Raw genomic sequence first — 18606 nt, forward strand, 5'->3', positions numbered from 1 at the left:
CTCAGTTAACAAAAAAAACACCGTGTTCGTTCTCAGACCAGGGTGGGACCAACGTGACTTGTTACCTCCAGGGTGAAACCAGACGACTGAATCCCAAAATGTTTTCACTTCCAGAGGAAGAAATGAAAGGTTTGCAGCCCTCCAATGCTAACCCCAACCACTGCTAGGAACAGCACTAGCTACAAGCTGTATAATCCCCATGGGTCTCTTGTCTTTTTTTTTTGTCAATCTGTGTGTTGCTCATTATCTACGTCCTTCTGTAAGATTTTGTTGTTGCAAAAAAAAAGAAAAAGAAAATACCTGAAAAGGTAGGTAGGGTGGCAAATATTGGTCAGTCAGACACTTGAAGCGTCTCCCTCCTCCCTTCGCAAGAGGGAGGTGAAACAAAGAAAAGAAAAACAAACATAATAAAAGAAAAGAAACAGCGGAGGATACTATATTTCCCAGAGTATCGGCTATCCCTTCGCCAGGCTCCCAGGTAAGGGATACATAAAAGTACGAGGCACGGAAAGGAGTCATTATTCTGAGAATGAGGTATAGCACTTGGTCTCTGCTGACCAAGCTGACATATAGTTTATATATATGTATATATATATAAATATATATGTATATATATATATATATATATATATTATATATATATATATGTATACGTCTATAAATTACATCTAGTTCAGGTAGTTAAGTCTGCGCCATTTTTCCGACTGACAAATATTGCTGCCCTTCCCATTGGCTCGATCCTGAGACATTTACAGTACTGAAGGCTACTGTCGCACGCCCGCGTCAGGAAACAACTGCGTCTCCAGCGCAAGCAGCGCAAAGTGAAAATAAACGTAAAAAGGATAAAAACAACAGTCTGTTGAAAATGAACTGACAGTGCCATCTTGGTTTTTTTTTTTTTGCAGATCACTGTTGTGGTGGTGTGATTTTGTAAGTTTAAGATAATCATCTCAGTTCATTACTACATTTACCATTTGAGTATCTGTTAATATATATATATAAATAGATATATACTGCTCTCTTAATTATATAATATAGTATGAGGTTTCTTTAAAAACTGCAGTGAGACTCAGTTGTAAGAAGGAGGACTTTTTGGACAGGGGGAGCTGTTAACCACATGACTATAAACAATCAGTAGAACCCAAGAAAGAAACAAATGGAATGAAATAAATAAACCTTAAATGGCATGCACCTCAGTAGATAAGATCAGGCTGAAAATGGGACTTTTTAGAATAATTTTAAAATCACTCATATTTTTAGAAAGCAGTGAGAAATTTATAGCCAAATGTGCAGTCAGGGTCCAGACTTTATGGAAGGACAGAGAAAATGTTTGTAAATGATTTAAGGATTGGTGTGAATTATACACAGAGATCATTTGGCCCTCAAGGAATTGCCCATCAGGGGAATCCAGCCTAAGTGCTGTTGGAGTTTATCCATGCAAACCTGTGCATTAAGTTCCAATTGCATTATATTTCTACACAGGGAAATCCATGCTTTACATGCATTACATGACACAGGCAAACAGGCCGATTGCCATGGTTGGTTTGTTCTGTCTGCGAGAAAGTCACGTTTATGTCAAACTGATATTCACAGCTGGCTAAGTGGAGCAGCTATCATGCCTTTTTATAAGAGGCGTGTTCATGAGAAGTGCTTTAGTATCAACACTGGGGCTTTGATCCTGTTTTAACTATCAGATCAGTGCATTGTCCTTCGCTGGGTCCGACTCAACGCACACAAAAACCCTTTAGACACTTCAAATGCTCAGCATTGTCAAAGTGTTAGTCGCATTTAATGCATGACGACCCCCGGCAGTATTGTTGTTCCAGGGGTTGTTTTCTAAAGCTTTTCCCATTGGCCATGCATACCTGCCAATCAAGCCAATGGAGCTACAACAAGGGGGGAAATAAAGATTGTATACAACAGGTAGTCAATGAGTCTAATTCTCAACGATTCGAGCGTCTCTGGCTCAGGATTTATATATCGAGTTGAAATCCTCTCAACTTCAATTCTTCAATTGGCCTGACAAAATCAAAAATCAGCCATTAACGTGGTGCATGCCATTTTTTTTTTTAAAGGAAAATAAACAAAGAAAAAAAAAAATCAAATAAATAAAATATACAATACATTTCAAAAGGAGTGAATCATCATCATTTCAATCTGAACAGAGAGGTACAATTCTCATGTTAAAAATCTCACAGACTGGGTGAGCACCAGGCAGTGTCAGGAGCGAAGAGCAACATTTACCACAGAGCAGAAAAACATGACAACCAAAAGCTTTTGTCATCTCCTTCAATCTTTTCCTGATAGAAAACTCTTTTTTTTTTTTCTTCTTCTTCTCTTTTCACCTGTGTCCTCTGAGGGATTTTCATTCCCCGTCTGGCAAAAAAAACAAAAACCGTGATGATAAGTTTTTCTACCCCTGGTGCTTCAGCGACGAGGGGAGGGAAACCGACAAGACGACACTACACAAAAACTGAACTTGTTCAAGCTGTTGACTTTTTCTTTTTTTTAATCTGTGGAGGTAATTGAGAGGAAAAAAAAAAAAAAAGAGTAGTTTGGGTCCAAGCTGCAGCTTTCTGAAAGTCTTTACACACTAAAGCTTTTTTCTTCCATCTCTCTGCCCTCCTCATTGTTTCCTGCTCCATATCCCTCAGAGAAGATCTACATCACATGCATAACCTCAAACAGATTTCTCTCTCTCTCTTGCTTTTTTTCTCTTTTATTTTTGAAAAAGTGCTATTTTAGAAGTTCAGCGCCACAAGTTCGTTCCCCCCCGAAACCCCAACGTCAGTGTTTTCTGTTGTTTTTCCATGATTGATTAGCGGGTCTATTTGCCACGGCGCTGCTGTATTTTTACTCACATGGCCCATCCATTAGCAAAACATTAGTGAGAGATGTGTGTTGTCCTCCTGTCTGTCTACTATAGGTCCAAGAGGAAATCGCCATATTTGAAACCCACATCATCTGTCTCAGCTACCCTGAGTTTAAAATGAGGAGAAAAGGACATAACCCAGAATCACGGATTGGCTTTTACATAATCAGTCATAATAACTTATAATATATTAAAATCTGCCTTTCCCTCACCTCTATCTACTACCCCTCCCCACTGCATATTGCCCACCCACCACCCTGAATGAACACCCCTCTATAAATGCACATTGTTGTAGTAAACTGCCTCTAAAACTGTCTTTGACGTCTGAGGGAGAAGAATTTCTTTTGAAACTCATCAGCTAAGCTGCTTCTGCTTAGTTTGATTAGAAAAGGAAAAAAAAAAGAAAAAAAAGAGAAAAACATCAGAAATGTATTGTTGTTAGTGAAGACTAGCTAAAACTCATTAGCTTAGGCTAGCTAAAGCCTTGTATAGGAGCTAGATAATCATAATGGATAGCAGCAGAGTTTCACATTCTGATCCTAAAAGGCCTTCATCAGGCAAAAGATCTCCATGAGGGGATGAGCTCACTTCAGTTGCCGTTTGGAGGGCAACCTGAAGGCGTTTCTGGCATTCCAGGATCAGCAGTGAGACACTGACGGAGGTCCATGAGGTAGCATTCCACCTTAAAAACAGCTGATCCATCATCAGATTACCCCTCAACTTGTCCATTGGCAAAAAAGAGGGTTAAAGAGCCTCCCAGATCTGATTATGGATCAGCATATGCAGGCGACGTGCACCCCCTGACCCACTGAGAGGTTGCGAATGGGCTTCAGAGACAGACCATAATAAGTGCATGATGCAAGGGCAACAATGCCGAGGTAACCTGGTCTGTAAGCGCTAGACCCAAAGTGTAGTGCAAAAGAAAGCAAAAAATAAATCAAACGAAAAGATAGAAGAAAAGAAGTCAATTATAGAAGTCAGTAGTGTCCACGAAACTCACAAACATGCATCCCTGAATGACTTTTGTGTGTCTTTTTCTCGTTCAAAAAGGACGGGTTAATGTTGCTTTCATCCGCACAGAGAGTAGCAGAATATCTTAAGGAGGAAAGAAAAGGTTTGTAGTTAAAGCGTCATGGCTACCTGGCAATAAGAAAATGGGGTTTTGATTTGGAACCCTGGTGATGGATATCGATGGTAATGATTAAACCTTACAGTTCAAATGTAATAGACAGTTCACTTACCAATTTTTTCAGCTAGTAATCCATGAGAGAGGGGAGCGATAAAGGGATTAATTTGTGAGTTTTTTTTTTTTAAGGAGTTAATTTTCAACCTTCCCCTCATTTTCTCCCCAAATTGGAATGGTCCAAAGCCCGAACTGCATTTATAAGCAGAAGTGGTTCAGTGTATCAAGTTCAGAAAAAGGGGCGATTGGGTTTTTGGGCAAGGGATTATCAGCATGCTTAAGGAAATTTCATCAATTGTCATTTAACTAATGTCTTTATCTGCATTTGTTAAGCCCCTGGATATAAAAGCTAAACAAATGCTTGTACGGCGTCACTCAAGAGACGCTTGTTAAAAACCGTCCGATTAGTTGTTTCTCTCCAGTTTAAGAATCCTTCTCATATTTATCCCTGCGTTTGTGCTCACCCAGATACTGCAAAGTAAATTGGCACAAATAAAGCCCCATCCGTTTTCAAATTACTTAAGTCATTTGACTGAGGTTTACATGTGTAAGTCGTTTAGTCGATTGGTTTGAAATTGTCATCAATCTCTTCTTTTACATTGTCCTTGAGCTCTGCAGCTGCCAGTGGCGGGCCGTCGTCTCGCGGGGTTGAGGTGGGCGTGTTCTCCGACTCGGTGGGAAAATCCTGGCCTCCTGCTTCCATCTTCATCATCAGCTTGAGCTTCTTCTTTGGGGGGTTCTTCAGGGTTCCCATGCGCTCTTTGACCTTGTACTCCAGGGTGCTGTGCGGGATGCCGTACATGTTCTGAGCCTTGGACACGCTCATCTTCCCGCTCATCACTACTGCTATGGCCTCCTCCAGGATCTCGCTGTTGTACTGGCGATAACGGCCGCGCTTCTTCCTCGGCTGCTTGGAGTTCGGGTCCCCTTCCACGTCGGAGGTGGAGTACGCTGGCCCAGAAATGGAGTGCTCCAATTCAGAGCTCCAGTAGTCAGATGCCCCATCCAGCAGGCTTCCAAGACTTCCTCCCCGGCGGTTCTGCTTAGGCAGGATGGCTCTCAGCTTCCGGCTCAAGGTGTTGTCCCCGTGGCCACCACCCCCGACCCCCATGGTGCCAAAGCTGTACAGCTCAGAGGCATGTGAGTCCCAGGAGAGATCCATGCCCCTAACTTGCGGGATCTTCAGGTCGACAGGAGGTGAGTGGCCCTGGTCTCTCTTGCCCTCATTGTGGTGGTGTTGGGCCTTGGAGACCTGATTGTGGTGATGGTGGAGGGAACTCTTGATGGAGAAGGCTCCGTGGTGGTTGTGGTGGTGATTCTCCAGGAATGCAGGCAGGTCTTTGAGGTCACTGAGGGCCCCGCTCAGAGCTCCACTGGCCTGTTTTAGCTTCATCAGGCTCTCCAGGTGGGCCTTGCTTCCCCAGAAAGAGGAAGAGCCCTTCTGGCCAAGCAAGGAGTGGGACTGCCCGTGATTGAGCAAGCCGGCTGACTCTAGATTAGCCAATGAAAGAGCAGCAGGTTGGCTCAGGAGGCGGTGCTTCTGGCTGAGGAGCTCCTCCTTGATACGCAGCGAGCGGGCCAATGGGGGCTTGAAGGAGTTGGAGCTGACATAGTTCTCCCTTAGTCCGTCCTGCAAGCTTCTTTGCAGCAGGCCATCCTCCTCATCCACCTCTGGCAGGGTATGCTCCACTTTCAGTGAATGTCTGGATGGAGAAAAAAAAAAGAAAAGAGGATTTATTTCAGTGACAGAGTTCATGAGACCAGGGTGCTGTTGAGAATTAAATGAATAATAATTGAACTTTCTACCATCGTAGCTATGGTGGCAAAAAAGGACCTTTGCTTAATCATTAGTTCAATCAGAGTTCACCAAAATCACTAGCAGCAAAGCAAAACAACAAATGAATTGCATTTGAGGAACTCAAAAGCAGCAGCACCTCTAAAGTTAAAGATTGTGCTGTCATTACAGCTGTATTTACCTATAAAATGATCACTCTGTCTCTGCCACAAGAGTAGAGCGTCGTCGTACCGGCAGCTCTCTGATAAGTAGCCAAAGCTTGTCAAAAATGCCACTCGATTTGTTGCTAGTTGCTTTTTTGAAAAGAAAAAACCTTGCATCAAATGAGCTAAGTTAGAAACCCTGTGGGCTTTAAATGGCCCCCTGTTAATAGCCCTCTAATAATAATAATTCACTTTAAAAGGTCACAAGCCAAAAACCTGAGAAGCCTGCATTAACCTGTCCCATGCTTTGTGATTTCTATGTTAATTTATTGTTTATATTTTTTAATTGAGTTTTCTAAGTTGCCCCATGTCAGATGAATAAAGGTGTATTGAGATGAAATTAGAACATGTAATGCGTCTTCATGGCAACAAGCACTGGTCTGCAAGCATCTTGCATTTCAATGTCTCAAATTTCTGAAAACCATCTCTGCCGCTGAAACATACACTTACATGCAAAGTGCCTCCACTTGAACTGCTGCAGCCAGTGCTCCTACTGCTAAGTAACTATAGCAACAGTGGAAAGGCTCTTTAAGAAAATGTTCCCTTAGGTTCATAATAACAGGAAATAGCCTGTCTGTCAAGTCAGTGGACGGCAAAGGAGGAGAAGAAACTTGAGGGAAATGCGGTATCTCTCTTTCGGAGACACATGGTGAGCTACAGTGCAGCTGACAGTGCAATGTGGGGAGTCCTCAGCACGAGCTTTAAGGCAGATTATCACAGTGGGCGGTCTTGAGCTCATTGAAAACAATACAGGGTTAACGAGAGGCTTTGGAGTCTACACGCTAATAGAGTGTTCTGTTACAGTAAGCATCCAGTCGTCGAGGGACGCTGCGCCAGACAGTAATGGTGGATCTGAGGATTCAATGTGAGCATGCATTTGTGAAAATAAAAAGACCAAAGAAATGCACATAACAGAAGGGAGATCCCCAATGAGATGGATTTAAAGAGAGTCTCAGCATCTGGGTGTATGATCTATGTTCCCCAAACAACAGCGCAAAGTGCTGATGCTCAAATGGCTGTTGAAGGATGTTTAGTTTTATCTGGGAGCTGATATTCAGTTCATGAAAATTTGTTTTTGTACTGTAGATTGTACTGTATTCTTGTTGTTTGGGTAAAGTCAGTATTTACACCACCATAGGACATCAAAAACTACTCTTTTTCTTTTGGTTTGCACCTCCTAAATACCTCATGACCAACATCCTGAATAACAATAATATTATGAATTACTACAGATATTTTTTCACATTTTCATGAAAACGTAAAAGAATTTTAAATCAAAGGCGACTGACTTGTAATGCACACACTAACCCGCTGTGTGCTCTGGGGATTGTTTGGCTGTCAAAGACGAGCTGGTGTTGGTGGGGGCTGAACTACAGGCTCCACCTCCTCCTATGGTAAATATTGCATGACCTGATCATTAGACACTCGCAGGGAGGCTTGGGGCCTTGGGTCCTTTGGGGCCTTAAGAACCCTCAGGCGGGAGACTGAGTCTTGTCCTGAGGGGGCTGAAGGTACGGTTTCTAATTTAGATTTTACACCGATTGTGGAAATACTTCAACAGGCAAAAGGTTTTACCTGCGGGGCCCTCGCAAATGGAGTGTGTGGATGCGGCTAAGATGTTGTGTTGAAGTAAAAAAGAAAGCCTGTGTGTATAAATAGCTATTTCTACACAATCACAGTCTCTTAAGCACCTGTCTACAAGTTGACTCCATTAACTGGCCAGTAAAATGTCTTTTTTGTCACTCTTACAAAACCTTCACTGATACAGAGTATTCAATGCCATAACAGATAAGAAATTCACTAGGTTTATCACAACTTGGGTCTTGGTTTAGTACTTTTGACATTACAACACTGAGATCTGGAAACATGGCTACACCCCGACACAAAGGTCCAAGGTAGCAACACCAGCAATCAAACTCAATCAAATTGAGCAAATCAATGTGAAACAAGGACATTGTGTGTCTGAAATGGATCGATCTTTACAACAGGGATGACCAATGGCTAAAACACTAAAAAAGTAAAGTGTAATAAACCAGAAATATACAGTACTTTAAAGCTCCCAGTTAAATGCCAGCTCCATGACTGAAAATCCATGGCAGCTGTTGCTCCATTGATAAATCTCCGTCTGTTTGTTTCAATCTAAAAGTGTTGTCGTCAGCACTGTTTTGTAGCTTTGTATCTGCGCAGCTTTAGCTCTCACCAGGAAGAGCCACTCATGTGGTGGTCCTTTGAGGTGCTTGTTAACTGTAATGTCAATGCAACACTTTTCACATCTCAGTTCAGAAAGCAGTTGGAGGTGTATTCACCGCTGGATCAAAGAGGCGCTGCCCACATGGTGGGCGCAGGTTTTTCCGTGCCCACACTGCAGCCTTGCCGCACTCCGGGGTTTGGGGCTACTCTGTGTATCGAACCTCCTCTAATCCATCTTTGACCTACAGATCAAAAGTATTCCTGGAAATGGCAGCCTCGACTAGCGTTGATTGTTTATTCCCTCCTTGATGCAAGAAACGAGTATGATGACTACTGATTCAAACATGACTTTAAGGCAGAGTAGATGTTCATCAATAAAAGATCAGACTGCAACACAGAGCTTTGTCAATTAAAGCATTGACGTGGAGACAAAAAAAGAAAAGCAGTCAAAACCTCCGCCATGTGCTGTTGAACTCTCACTCTGGGGGCTGAGGATAGGGTCTGACTTACAGATACCTGTACAGAAGTATGTACAACCTTGCCATGAACTGATGGTAGCGTAGGTATCGATCAGCTGAGCGAAACCAATATATAAGAGATGAAAGGTGGGAGGCATCGGCAGGACTCACTCGAGGTCAACTGCAGGGGGATCAAAGTATATGCCCCCAAAATGTAGGAAGACGTACTGTGGGCAGGTTGATTTCAAGACCTGCAGTCGATTCTCTTTAAGTCAACACTCCCAACTGCCAACAGGTTGTTTATAGCCTTTCAAAACAACATTTGATTAGAGTCATAGAGAGATGTACGATGGAGACAAAGGAGAAAAGATCAAACCCAGTTCAACAGTTAGTATCATTCCTTTATCAGTTTGCTATCTTCTGCAATTTTATCATATAAAGTGTCTGACGATTGGGCTTCATTATATCCCGGACTGTTGTGATTAACCCATACAAGTGTATAAAACCTTAATTAACCGAACTAACCGACATGAGCAAGATTACGATTAAGAGAGGTTCTAAATGTCGGTTTTGATTCTTTTTCTGGTTAATTAATTGCCGGGCCCCAGCTGACAGATTTTTACTCTTTCAGTGGTTTGGAATAAACATCTGCAGAAAGTCAAACTTCATTAACAGAAAAACTAAAATCCACCAACCAGTCAAGTTGCAGGAAATATGCTCACAATCTCCCCTTCCTGAATTACAGCGAGTCACATTAAACAATGGCCAGAAACGTGTTTTTGTGATGTCACAGTGAAGTTCACCTTTGACGTTCTGGATATTAAGTGTCATCACTTCGTCATTTTTATCCTCATAGACATTTGTGTGAAATTTAGTCCCAATTAGTGTACGAGTTCTTGAGCTATGGCCGGAAACGAGTTTTGTGAGGTCACACTGACCTTGACCTTTGACCTTTGACCACCAAATTCTAATCACTTCAGCCTTGAGTCCAAGTGAATGTTTGTGCCAATTCTGAAGAAATTCTCTCAAGGCGTTCCAGAGATATCGCGTCCGTGGGAATGAAATGAACGACTGGAAAACCCCAAAAACATAATGGCTCCGGCCACGGTTGTCGTGGGTAACCATCACAGTATCTACAGAGGAAGAGCTATGTGGCTGATAAACATGAACATCTGCGACAGCTTTTGTGTCTTTTCTGTACACACACACTGCATGAACTAATATCCATGGCTAGAGAAACATTTGCATGCATCTTTCAGTGAGGTATCTGAAGAGGCGAACAGAACACTTGCAGATGTGGTGCAGTGTCCATCTGTTTGGTGGTTTAACTCGCTCCCTGCGGAGCTGAAACTCAGCAGCCGATTCACTGTTTTGCTCATCTTCACTTCATGCATCTTTTATGAAACTGTTCAAGGATCTTACTGATGCTTTTGCATCCTTACTCCTGTTCAGCACATTTGATTTGTTGTTTGATTTGTGCTGAAATGCATTCAGGTGCTGTGAATAGAATATCAGACACTTTAACGACTTGTTTAAAGGAAAAAGCGACGAAATTGAAATGATTTTGTTTAACAACGTTTTGCAACCTAAATTTTGGATGTTCCCCACCAGCACTTGAAAGCACCACAGACACCGCTACACAGAGGCAATATCCTGCATCCACAATCATGTGAACTGGCTCTCAAAGTCAAAGTTTACATTCAGAAGTGGCGTACATTTTGAACACTAGTTGACAGACCTGACAGTCACTTTACAGCTCTAATCTTTTATCGCCCTAAATCAGAGCTATTCATTTGAAAAATCACTATTCAAACGTTATTGGTGACATTTGGTATTAGGTAACACCTGAAAACAAGGCTGTCTTACCATAACTACACCTGAAACTGTACACTGCAGCTACAGTGTAAATACAGTACAACACCTTGACTGTTCCCCTAGAAGCATAAGGCACATCACTCTCTTTTCCCAGTCTTTTTTAACACAACAAAAAGACGTGTATAAGACAGTAGTTTCCAAACTTCTTTACTTGTGACCCTTTGAAGTGTAGAAATCTCTACTTGCGATCCCTTTATTTTCTTTAAAGGGATGTATGTGAAGTGTAAGCAGTCTAACCAGAGAGCCTCTTCTCAGTTTGTTTAGTTTGAGAAGGTCTAGAGGTCTGGTCACGGTAAAGCTTTCCAGTATTTCACAAGCAAGTGCTGCCAAAATTTTTTTTTTTTTTTCTTACATCCTCATATAAAACCCCTTGGAGGTTCCTGGAAACTGAGGTTGAGTATCTACATCCCCATCTAAATCCTATTCACAAACTACATGAATTACTAATGGTTGTCATCTCCTCAGTGGTTGTTGGCTAAAAACGAGAAGCCTGACTGCGTTTTTTTTCGGCATCTGGAAACTGATCAGAATCATCAACGGCTCGGGCCAAATCTCCTCACAGCATTTAGCCTTAAACTGACGAAAAGCTCTCTGGGAGGTGCGGCACGGCAGCAGTGACCGCTTTAACCTCAGCGCAGCAGACTGCACCCGCTCGGCTCACTGTGGCCAGTTTGACTAATCCTGTTGTCTTACCCTTTGACCCCAGACGCAGGGGAGAAGCCGGGGAAGGTTTTGAGGCTGTCTGCGCTGTGGGTCTTCTTGGTGGAGAGGTCCAGGACGCCGTCTGAGGACGAACACACACAGGGACAAAAAAGAGAGCTTCAGAAAAGACATTAAAAAATGCAGGAATTCACATATAAATGCTTCTGATTATGAGTTTTGAGTTGTAAACTGAAGATTCCTCATTTTGTGAGCTTATTAAACAGAATGTAATAAACTGCATCTCAAGTTTTTGGGACTAATTTGTCTAATTTGGTGATTTGGCTTTAATATTTGAGCTGTAGCAAAGACGAATACTGAGTAAGGATCCATATTAGTTGTTCACAAGACTCGAAAAACGGTTAATTATAAAACTAATTAACAGTCTGCCAGTATTAAATGAGTGAAAATCTTAAGTAATACCAACACAGCCTCATAAAGCAAATTGATTTGTCGGCTGTACCGGCCTAGCAGAACCATTGTCAGGAAATTTATTCCACATGTTCATGACTCTATAAATGATTTTTTTATTATCTTTATATATATATTCTATCTGTTTACCAGTGCTAAGGTTAAAGTGAAAGATCAATAAACCGGTTTCTACAATCATCTTGATGCAGTCATGAACACGGCCCATTTTCAGCCACACTCTTAACACAACCCTGTGCATCGTTTTTATCTTGTCTGTTGTTTCTTGCCACATCCTGAAGATGATGATGATGATGATGATGATAATGATGACGATGATGATATTTTCAGACCTTATTTACCTTATTTACTTATCTTCGCCATTGGTCCAGTTTCTCACCAGACACGTTTTAATGTATGACTATACATCGGTAATAATGTTTTGGATTGCAATCACGATTTGATTAACCTGAGCGGGAGCACTGTTACCACGGCAACCATATCATATTCCCAGTGTGGATGTGAGACCTCACTCAGTTTAAATTCAGCGCTGTGTATTAATCTTGTATGATAATCAAAGTGTTAAGAGAGTAGCTGTGTTTTTTTTATTTTATTTTAAAACATTTTTTCATTAGAAAAGATGAAAAACAGAGATATTTCAGATATTTGTGTGTGTGTGTGTGTGTGTGTGTGTGTGTGTGTGTGTGTGTGTCATATATGATGCAGTTCACACTCCGTATCAATCAGACTTGCAAATGAACAGTGTTTACAACATTAAACATTTGAGGAAATTTACCTCCACAGCAAGAGATCACTTCTGTTTGAACAGTTTATTAATGAAATCATCATCATCTAATTCATGTTAACAGCTTCTGCAGCTGCTTATGTATGTATGTATGTGCGTGTGTGTGTGTGTGTGTGTGTGTGTATGTATGTGCGTGTGTGTGTGTGTGTGTGTGTCTGCACATGATAATGACTTCTGCTTTTGTGTGGTTGTGTGGTGACAAAAAAACGAGACAAAAACAAGACTCTAGAGTTTAGTGTGTGTGATGAGGGAGGTACTCTGTGGGACAGCGGTGAAGTCTTGGAAATATGGCAACATGCAACGTGTGAAATCTCAGTTTATTTGTGAATATGTTTGTCAGGGAATCAGGTCACCACACACATAAAACTGTGTGAAAATGAGTTTAAACTGAGCTGTTCTTTAAAAAAAAAAAATCTGGTTATTTTTCAATGAAATGTGGAAAAACTATGATTAAATATGATCAACATTATAAATATTAAACCCTGGTTGTAATTTTGACAGCTCGTGTTTACTAGGACATCTTCCGTGACCAGAAAGATGTATACGATTTCAGGTTTTTTTCACAAAAATATATTTTACAGGCCAAAATGAAGGTAAATAACTTATTTGTCACTTAGCTTATTAGTCTTACAGATAACACGCCACCTTTTTAAGAACTGAAATAACCTACAGTTTTTACAGAAATGAAACGTATACAGATAAAGACTCGTTCCTGCCTAACTAATCATCAGACGCTTTTTGTTGTTTGATCAGATGGAAACAAAAACATTAGGTGATATTAAAATAAATAAATAAAAGCTGAATCTGGTCATGTGAACGGCAGCGTGTGTGTTCATACAACACACACATGGTAATAGTTTAAAATTAGTAACTTGGTTGAATTTTAATCAAAATGCACTCGAGTCAGAAAAATGTCCAGTGATAACAACCATGATTAATTATACATAACGAGTTACACTAATGAGGGCCTCCTCTGAGCTAATGAACATGTTAATTAGCATCTACATCTACATCAGTGTGCTTGTTTTCACATAACACATTGGTGGTAGTAATGAGACATCCCTAAATTACAGTATTCAAGATTTTTAGGGAAGAAAAAACAAAAAATAAAAACAGTTTCCTCATCAACAGGCAGATTTACGCATCAACGGCGCTCGCAGGTCTGATCAGTAGGATGGTTCGGCCATGTTTCCTGTTGTAGAGTTACTGAGCTCACTAGACTAGAAAATCTGAGTTTCACAGCGTTTGGGGTCAGCACGAAAAGTAAAGCGCTGTTTCTAAAATAGCCTGTGAGACCTGGGCTCATGAGAAATGGGGTAAAAAAACAGAAAGAGTAAATGTATGGACCCTGTCTGCATGTTCTTAAATATTAAAGATTCTGTCATTATTTTAATTCATGTAGGTCAGAATGTGAATTACACAACAACAACCAAGGGGTAAACTTTTTCTCCAAGGTGAAATGGTACGGTCCACTTTAGGGGTGTCTGAATTCCATGCATGATTATGGGAAATATATTGTAATATTTACAGGTAAGAAGGATATACAAATGCTTCAGCCCCTGTTTTTGTTTTTTGTTTCATTAACCTCTTTTTAGCTCATCAGTCTGTGAAGCACTTTGAACTGCAGTAACCTGGATTAAAAAGTGCTACACAAATAACGTTTGATTGATTGACTGAGAATGAGTGGGGCTGAAACCACACAGTCAACGTGCCATAAAGCCAAAACTATGAGCAAAAAGAGGTTAAATAAATTCAGAAGAGCTGCACAGCTCTGTGAATTCATTATCACACCCTTTCACATTCAATGTAGTCATTTGATTCATTGATAATGTAAAAGACATTGATTCCTGGAGCATTAAAAATTGTAATTTTTCCTGAAAGTGCATCTACTATGTAATTTAAACGAGTGCGTGTATATGATCCAGCTTTGAGGATAATCTGTCAGAAGTCATCTAAAAGGTGTTTCGTGTTTGTGTGTGTGAGTGTGTGTGTGAGAGAGGGAGGGAGATATCGTATGAGCATGCGGTGGATGTAAATGCCTAAATCTTTTTTGCAAAAAATTAAGGAGGCTTACTGTAAGCAGATTCCAAAAAGCTGGTATTAAAAGTGGGTGACTAGTCACATTGTGGTGGCGGGTTGAAACAGCGAGCTCTCGCTTCAACCCCGATGGAAGCGCCGACCACCTGCTGGTTTAGTTTGATTAAACGGAGATTGAGTCCTGAGCTACATTTCAGAGCTCGGCGTATTGCTGCCCGCGCTCAATCCAAAAGATGATAGCTTTTCAGTTATCTGTTCATGAGCTGAATGTGTACGCGTTGAACTGGAGTCTCCATGTGTGGAAAATGAATCAGCTCTTCAATAATCTGTCTGTTAACAGTGTGAAGGTGATTAGATATTTTATATAAACCAGAGTTTTATCATCTGATGCACAACAGCAGTTAACAAAAACAAACAAAAAAACTTTCTAGAAACTTTTATGTTATGTTAAATATGTTAATGCATTTTCTTAACAGCTGAATTTCATACATGTGACAATTTAAAAAGAGTAAAAACATGTGATTCCCTTCAGCAAATATGTCTCTTCAAAAAGTCATCTTTATTAGCTATCATTTTGATAATCTGAATTTTTTGCATTTGTATTTATATCTATTTTTTCTTGTGTGTTTGCAAAATGCTGTTGTTATTTGTGTATTTTGTAATAATTATATTATTTTTAGAAACTGAATTCAGATGGACTACCACCACACTATTTCAAAAATGTAATTACATATGATGAAGTGCAGTTGACATGCTCCAAATAAACATCTGTGTGTGCAGCTGTTTTAACAGCAATGTGAGAACTGTGGTTACACAGGCACTTTGAGGGGACTGTCGTATCCAGGGACAAAAAGCTTGTGCGATGAGGTTGTTGATTTATTTTTGGGATTAAGACGTTGTTTTAAGTGTCAACTTTGTGTTAGGTTTAAAATAAAAGCTGGTTTAGACGTGGTGTGGTCATGTCTTAGACACAATGTCCCCATAAGTGACAAAAGCGAGTGTGTTATTGCTCTCACCCTGCTGGCTGGGCTCTGTGTCCACCTGGTTCTTCTTCACGGTGAGGTCCAGCGGGCCGTCCTGGTCGGCCATGAGAAGCTTGCTGAGGACGGGATTCTGTGCAGAGGCAGCAGCCGTACCCCCTCCCCCTCCGCCGTTACTGGCTCCCGTACCGTTGCTGCTCTGGGTGCAGGTGGGTGCTGAGGCGGCAGCAGCGGCAGTGGCGGCGTTAGCGGAGGTGGGGCTGAGGCCAGGCCCCGGGGTTGGGGATGGGGAGGAGGAGGCAGACGATGGAGGGGAGTTTGGCGCGGGCAGGGGCCCGGGCGGGGAGCAAGGGGCCGGGGCCAGAGACGCCACTCTCGGCAGGCTTTGGTCCTTCATGGTGCCGTTGGGCAGGGGCAGGTCGTCCTGAGTAGTTTTTGAGGTATATTCGGCAGCGAACTGGCGGATCATTCGCTGCATGATCTCACGAGCCACTAGAGGAATGTGAGGGTCTGAGAAACTTGGGAGTTCTGCGGAGAAAGAACACAGTAGAGCAAACATGTCAGCATCCCATCCTCCAGAAATTTGTTCAGTCAGTGCCGTGTTCCACAGCTTATTTATCTCATTTCATCCTGAAAATGTAATCCTGATGCTTTACTGAAATAATCCAAAAATCACTTGGAAGCAGCGCTTAATCCTGCCTATTGACAGTGATGAAAGCACTGCGATATCCGCCTGTACAGCACATTGTTGCCCGTAATTCTTCAGATGGGGCTCATCAATAAGTTAATTGATTGTCGAATCGACAAAAAAATTAATGACAAACAATTTCGTTAATGATTAACTAAGTCTCAAATATGATGATTTCCTTCTCTCTTTGAATATTTTGGGGTAATGGACTGTTGGTTGGACAAAACAAGTGATTTCAAGATGTTGCCGAGTATTTTTTGACAAAATTGTAATCCATCTTTTTCACAATTTATTGGCTAAATGATTCATCAAAAACACAATCAACAGATTACCAGTCTCTCAGTGCCTTTGCCAGGAAATCTTGTTTCAGAGCAGTTTGCATTCAAAGCTCTCTATGACTGTACTTGATACTATAATACATCCTACATTTAAGTAACTAAAGAGTAAACAATGGAACAACGTACAAGCTGTAAAACAAGATGGCAGCGAAAGGCTAGAGGAAGATGGCGATCATACGGTATTGAAACGTACTGAATCATAGCAAACCACATGATATCACATTATAGCACAGCAGACTGAATCAGAAATCTTCAGTTTGGATTTTTTGGTCTTGCATCTCGTCATTTAGCGAGGACTCATTGTGTCTTTTTACTAATACAGGACTGGAAAAACATTAGCGCCAGGATTGAAAGTGTGAGGCAGAAAACACAGATGTCAGAAATGAACTTTCCATTATCCCCTGCTGTGACAAAACAAACCCATATCAAACACTGGTCATGGATCCGAATGGTTAATACGCTTTGAGCAAAACAGTGACAGCGATGACACTCATTTGTTATTAATGCATTAATCTGGCATTGTCCCAGATAACTCTCGGTCCAGTCCAGTACTGATCTCTTTACAACCAGCAGCTCTTTATTTGGATCCTTTCATGTTTGCAACCCTAAATCCTCCAATCAATACATTAGCCCAAAAATCTAATCCTGAAGATATGATGATATAATCCAAAAAACCACATATATATTTACATACAGTATAGACTTAATCCTGCCGACTGACCAAGGTTGAAGCACCATAAAATAATATCATTAGTAAATGCTGCTGTTTTCCAGCCGTGCCTTCCCAGCATGCTTCCTGTTTTTAACTCTGCACTGATTGGTATTTCATCACAGTTTGTGCTAAAGGAGAAAAGTTAAGTTAATGTGCAGAAAAAAAACAACCTGTAAAACCACCAGTTAGCTACTGTACTTGAACATTTGATGCTTTTCTGTGAGCTGAAGACAAAAGGTCACGTGCTGATGAGGAGCTCAGGCTGACAGTCAGTTTTAATTTTCGGTTTTTCCATCCTCGTTTCATTGGCTTAAATTTATTCCACCACTGGAACTTAAGGAACCACATGCAAATAGATAAAACAAAAGCAAATTCAAAAAACATCTTCGTCAATTTGAGCTGGAAGTACTCACAACACAACGGAAGTGTTTCCTGGGGACACTAAAAAGTGATGGACCACGCGGGGACAGTTGTTGTTCAATGCTTTGTGAGTTTTGAAGTTAAAAGCATTGGACAAGTGCTTATAAATGTGTTATAATACATCCATGCAAGTGTTAGTCAGTGGTTTGTCTATGTGCATTTGTTTTCTTAAGATGCGGTGTGTTGAGCTCTATGGGCCACCGTAGTTTATTCCTTAACTGGCACTTTTTTTTTCTTGTGTTAAACATTTTGCGACTGAAAAATAATTATTTAGACTCACAGCAAACTTTAAGCTTACAGTATTCAAATAAAAACACAACCCTTGTTTTAAGAGTATTTAGGCACGTGTCACAATTTCACTGAACAAAACTCTACTGAACTTTTTTGGAAGATAAAACCAGTTTCATGTGACACGTGCATGGCAATCAGCTGTGGTGATGTGGTGATAAAAGAGGCGGGTAAACGGTGTTATTACAGTGTTATTATCTCAGTGTGTGGCATTTATAACCCTTTCATTTCAGTGTCAGTTTTAGCCACAGACCTACGTAGGTGCTGCTGCTGTTTGTTGTTTGTGATGGGTAACTAAGAGTATAATCCTCTGCTAATGTTATCTGACTTCTGTGCTTGTTGCTCCACATAACGTGACACTGTAATCCCTGCTACTGAAATGATGACTTTTTAACCTTGAAATAAAGAAGCCTAAACTGGGAACTGAAGCATCTGTTGTAATGTTGTAGTGTGTATAGATACACTACCACAATGGAACAGCCCTTAAATGCTATGAAAACCCTTGAAGTGTGTTAGTTTGTTGGTAATGTGCCTTAATTATACAGCTCGATTCTGACAGGTGCATGCTGCCAACTTGGGAAATCTCCTGGAGGGAAACCCCAGCATGCAGTGACTGCATGTGGTGTGTTTGCTAGGAAATGGCCGTTGTGTAACA

General features: G+C 41.1%; 1 protein-coding gene across 1 annotated transcript in view; it reads right to left on the bottom strand.

Moving 5' to 3' along the window:
- Nucleotides 1-661: 661 nt before the first annotated feature.
- lcor (ligand dependent nuclear receptor corepressor) overlaps nucleotides 662-18606 on the bottom strand; it is a 78467-nt gene continuing 60522 nt past the window's right edge. The window contains exons 5-7 of the mRNA XM_056370962.1: nucleotides 15542-16033; nucleotides 11270-11360; nucleotides 662-5758 (exon numbers count right to left, since the gene is read on the bottom strand). Coding sequence (XP_056226937.1) covers nucleotides 4612-5758; nucleotides 11270-11360; nucleotides 15542-16033 — 1730 coding nt within the window. The 3' untranslated portion in view covers nucleotides 662-4611. The remainder of the gene's footprint in view (nucleotides 5759-11269; nucleotides 11361-15541; nucleotides 16034-18606) is intronic.

This window comes from Seriola aureovittata, chromosome 3 (assembly GCF_021018895.1).
Source record: "Seriola aureovittata isolate HTS-2021-v1 ecotype China chromosome 3, ASM2101889v1, whole genome shotgun sequence".
Taxonomy (NCBI): domain Eukaryota; kingdom Metazoa; phylum Chordata; class Actinopteri; order Carangiformes; family Carangidae; genus Seriola; species Seriola aureovittata.